Source organism: Limulus polyphemus, unplaced genomic scaffold (assembly GCF_000517525.1).
Source record: "Limulus polyphemus unplaced genomic scaffold, Limulus_polyphemus-2.1.2 Scaffold1559, whole genome shotgun sequence".
In the NCBI taxonomy this organism is placed as follows: Eukaryota; Metazoa; Arthropoda; class Merostomata; order Xiphosura; family Limulidae; genus Limulus; species Limulus polyphemus.
Window position 1 is genome coordinate 166,990 of NW_013667169.1, and position 5,455 is coordinate 172,444.

General features: G+C 29.8%; 1 protein-coding gene across 1 annotated transcript in view; it reads right to left on the reverse strand.

The window, feature by feature from the left end:
• The window catches only part of LOC106464091 (histone-lysine N-methyltransferase 2C-like), a 138,676-nt gene that overhangs the window by 50,232 nt on the left and 82,989 nt on the right, over window positions 1-5,455 (reverse strand). Inside the window, exons 29-31 of the mRNA XM_022391762.1 lie at window positions 4,168-4,300; window positions 1,346-1,580; window positions 782-972 (exon numbers count right to left, since the gene is read on the reverse strand). Of these exons, the coding sequence (XP_022247470.1) occupies window positions 782-972; window positions 1,346-1,580; window positions 4,168-4,300 (559 nt within the window). The remainder of the gene's footprint in view (window positions 1-781; window positions 973-1,345; window positions 1,581-4,167; window positions 4,301-5,455) is intronic.

Below are 5,455 nucleotides of genomic sequence, written 5' to 3' on the forward strand. Positions count from 1 at the left end.
GTATTTTAAAAAAGCAAAAAAAAAAAAAAAAAAAAAAAAAAAGAAAGAAAAATGGAGATCACATTGTTTCAACTCTATTGCCTTGGTTTACTCAAATGCAAATAAAAGTAGACCTTTCCAGAATTATTTTTCTTTGTAAAGAATTAGAAAACACGTTTATATTAGCAATGAAATCTCAATTAGTGTCACTCATGATTTTTTCTGATGCACCATATATTTATTTTATTAGGTGGTACTATTTTATTAGGTTGATGGGGTTATTGTGCCCACCTGAAATATGAGATTAATATTCAAAAACTTTCCATGTCACAAGTAAAATAAAAAAAAAAAAAGAATTTTGATGGACACCAAACTGACAGTACTATTAACTTCCAAGGCTCAATTTCCTATCCAATTATCCAATGTGTATTATCACGCTGTTAAACTTTAAGACATTAAACCTCAGATACTGTCAAGTTACACAATTTTTGTCATTTTTCATTAAACCTAGGATTCGATATTTAATAAAGAAAATTAATAAAAATTCTGAACTTCATTGTAGAACATACTGCTAGTTAGAGATGCTTCTTAACTGATTTTACCTTCACATTTTTTTTAATACAGTGTTTATAGTGAGGGTTAAAAAATATCTTTGTTGCCATTAAGAATTGGTAAAGTATTTCTCAAATAGTTTTTTGATAACCACCAATCAAGAAATAATTTTTAAAAATTAATTCTGAGCAACAATATTATTAAAACCACAGTGAGATTTTATTCAACTACCAATACACAATTTACTTACTAGGATATTCAATTTTAAGTTGAGGCATATTAATGTTTGTATACAAGATTGATGATATGGTAGCTTTGTCACCCAGAGCTTCGTCAGATTTCCATTTCAATACATTTTTGTGAATATGAACACTAATCTGTGGAGGAGTTTCAAGCCGTTCTCTTTCTGGCCAAGGACTAGATGGAGCTGACAACTGGGAGCTAATGATTAAATAGGCAATACAACATGATTTACACTGTTTCACTATTGTTTGATATTCACTATCAATTTATATAATAATTACGTCATTCTAAAAATATAAAAATTCAAATAACTGTAAATATAACCAAAAGGAACGTTTCAAAATATCATGTTACTTTTTTACATTATATGTTACTTCTTGCATGATAACAATGTTAAAAAATTTCTAATTCTGAGTTATTAATAATGAATAAACTGAAAAAAACAAGGTTTAAAACCAAAAAAAGGCAAACCATAATTTACCAACTTACTACTATTAAAATTCCTGCATGTTGCAAACAATTGCACATACAAACACAAATTTCTTTTCATGCTCAGATATTCACAAATTACCTTCCAGATTCAGCTGACAGCTGAGTGTATGAAGGCAAATTAAAAGTAGAGTCCAACTCAACACCACTGGTAGGAGTTGTTGGCTGATGAGTTAGATGTACATGAGGAGTAAGATAGTGAGGATGAGGCTGATAACCAGGCGATGGTAATGGTGTTGGATGAAGAGGAGGAGCACTTAGCCTTACATTCACTTCATCAGGAGCAGTAGCAACAGCAAATTCTGAGCATCCTCTGACTGCAAGAAAATAAATTTACAATCACATTTTATTATAGATGATATCAGACTAAAGAAAATGTAATATTACTGATCAGTTATTCCCAACCAATGATCCAAGGACATGGTTCTTGCAAACCTGTAAAAACATCCAGAGAATGAATATTTTTTTCGGAACAAATATTAATATAATTAAAATTCTAAATCTTCTCAAACTTGTTTTTATAATTCCATGTAAAACAATCTACATTCCATGAAATTAATATACAATGGTCATACACTGTAGTAAAGCTTACATAGTCTTAATGGTCCAGTCAAGCCCTTGGAGAGAAAAGGTTGAAAACCGGTGCTGTAGGTCAAGATGATGTAAATGTAAAACTGCTCTACAGGGCTTATTCAATGAGTATATATATACTTTATGCATAAAATATAAGCTCCAAAGATCTAGTTTGTCCTATATTAACTAATGAAGAACCAACAGAGCTTGATAAACAACACTCTAAAAATATATTATTAAAATAATGTTAATTATTTGTTAGCACACCTTAATTTTACCAAACAGTTAATTCCCTGTGAAGTTTCTCTAGTTATTGTACTGATGGATTATGTGATGAAATAACTTAATTGTCCAGAAAACTTTTGGAGTATTATTTGCTTCTAAATGAGCTTTAGCCTATTCATATCATATATAAATCATGCCAAAGGAACAAATATTTCTTTCAATAAATATTATTTAACCCTATCACAACAGACTTGTGTATCTTACACAACCTTGTAACCAGCATGTTACCATGGTGATATACATACTATGACTCTGAAAGTACTCAATGTATCTTCACTAAATTTGGCAAGTTTTCAGTAAACATTAAGTTTTTAGTAGAGAGAAAACCAGAATTTTTAATTAAGTATATTTACTAAACCTTTGTCCGTAATTATATGATGTCAGAGTGTTGACTGTTTTGAGTGCACAGTGATTTTCATGTTAAGATTAAAAATACTTTTCTTAATTTGAAGATTTTCAAATTTCATTTGCATAATCCCTAAAACCTCCTAAGTATCAAATGTTTTTTTTTAATCTTTATATTTTATTTGTTATTTTCTATACTAATAACTCCATACAGGGTGAGTCGATTTGACCAACCTTGTAACCAGCATAAAAAATTAAGAAATAATTTAAATTACCCTTTTTCTTTCTGGAATGACTGTAAATTGTAACAGTATACATCTATTTATGGTTAACCTAATTGTTTTATTACCTTTTGAACAGGAATATAATACTTACCTGGGTCTTCTTTTTGTTTACTGTCGACTATCAATGAATTTAAGCCTACTATTTTATACTAATTACCATATTAAATATATTTTTTGTTTAATTAAATGCCACATCTAAGAGCACGTAATAATAACATGGAAAAATCAGACAATGTCCTATAGCTATGATAATTTTTCTGGCTTTCTAACTATGTGATAAGTACTGTACAAAATGCAGCTAAGCTCTTAAATACGTTTCCTGTGGGAATAAAGTTCCAATTGGAAGCAAAATAGACAATTCTTTGTACAGAAAACAATGTAAAATAATATATCAGTTGATAGATTAAAACTTTGTTTTTCTATTCATTATGAATAATACAATATTAAATGTCAGAGGGAGATATTGGCAATTTGTGAAAAGGAGGGTGTGACAGGTGGGTGTGGCAAGAGTGGTATTATTTTCTAGTTTATGGCTCTGTAAACAATTAAGATTGAAGGTTATAAAATATATGCTTTGCCTGTGTAATAGCTATATCATGAGTAATGTACGTTAAATTATGTATTTCTCTGAGGGTTGGTAAATAAATTAGAGTAGAGGGAAGACCTAGAGAGCAAATGTCACAATACTAGGAGAGACTTTAAGAGCTTAAAGGTTATATAACATTTGATTTATTAGCTACATTTTGATGTTAAGTTTATTTATATACATTGATATTAAAGTACTTTAATTAAATCATGAATGTAATTCTGTAAAAGGTTGTGACAAACCCACATGATTGTGTTTATGTTAACTTAATACAGCTTGATTAGGGATTTAATCAACACATTATGAATTATACGAGGCAAAGCTAAAAATTAACATGGGCTTGCAGTCAAAATTTCTATGCAATACTACATATACAACTTAAATGCAAACATTGTCTTAAAGCACTTCTTTATGTGACTTCTGAGTAACTTAAGTTGTTGAAAATATTCTAACCATAAAACAGCAATAAAAAATTTTTCTTTAAGTCAGCAAATTTTGTTAGATGGGTTGGTATATTGTCATAAATTAGTGAAAATAAAAATTTCCCAGGTCATAATGTCAAAAAAATCTTTCAGTTGGCCCAATTTCAGATGGTCGAGTTATGGCAAACAGAAATCTTTTTAAGCCTGGCCTACTACACAACTGTTTGTTCTGAACAAAAAAAAAAACTTACTTGAAAGCTCAAGATCACTTGATTACATCAATATAAAGAGAAATATTTAAAAATTGCTGTATTACAGCCAAACAACCTTCACTTGGATCTACAATACATACACTCAAACAGACAAAATGAATCAATATCCAATTTCGAACTAAAGGACCACACTTTACCTTCATTTTGTTTAACTGTATCGTCTCCATCATTCGTTAATTTACTAAATAATTCGTCCTGCTGAGCTGTATCTTGAGGAAGAGGAGGTAAAGCATTTGAAGCTGTAGTATCACCCAAATCTTCATCCATAACCTATAAAGAAAAAATTAAATTTCATTTACTGTCATTCCAAGACTAGTTCTTAACACAAGCTGGAAAACAAATTTTCAGAGAAAGAAGTCATATCCAATCTAAAGACAGAAAAACTTATGTACAATTGTTTTAAATTTTTGTGATTAATCTTTGACTGATGTTTATGATACAGTTTACATAAGGCCATTCTAAGTGGTTCTTTTTTCATATTTCAAAACTAATTCTGAATTGTGTAAACAGTGAGAACGGGCTGCTAATCGAGCAAAATTAAAAATCCCAATGAAAATCAATTCTTATATTCGTATAAAACATACCTGAATCAACTAATTTATTTCCTCAATTTAACCATTACTGCATATACATATAAAATTACAATGCATCCATCTTGTAAACCATTTCGTTAACAACTGAGCTCAAGAAATTCACCAGTCATAGATAATAAAAAAATACTTTCAAAAGATCTACCAAATATTTCAAGCAGTGAATACGTCATTAAGATAAGGGTGAATTGTGAAATTTGAAAATTTTCTGATGCATAAAAATATTTTTAATCTTAAAATCAAAATTACTTTGCATGTTGGATAGTCAACATTCAAAAAGAAAAAATGCACGAGTAAATTATTACCTAAAAAAAACTGATATTTTGTGTACTAAAGCCTTGTAATGTTAACTGATCATCTGCAGAAATTTTGTGAAAATACATTTTCTGTATTAAAAGTTATAGTTTAAAAACCATAACAAGCACAAAATGGTTACACGGTCAGTCTCTGGGACCGAACCCGTAGTGAGAGAGTTAAGATAAGAGGGAATTGTTACTATACATCTACTTTGTAGGTACTTCACTAGTCAAAAATTGGTTTACTTTACCAAGTATTTTGCAAACAACTATCAGAACAGGCAGAAGACAATCACTATCTTAAAATCATGTATGTTTACAGAAACATTAAGCATCTATAAGACCTATAATAATAATGAAACTTTGTTGAATGGATGACAACTTCCTGTTGTAGAAACACAAGTGTAGAGGACGACGTTTCGAAAGTCTTACGCCTCAAGATGAAAGGCGGAAGACTTTCGAAACGTCGTCCTCTACACTTGTCTTTCTACAACAGGCAGTTGCCGTACATTCAACAAAATTTCATCATGAATACTCTG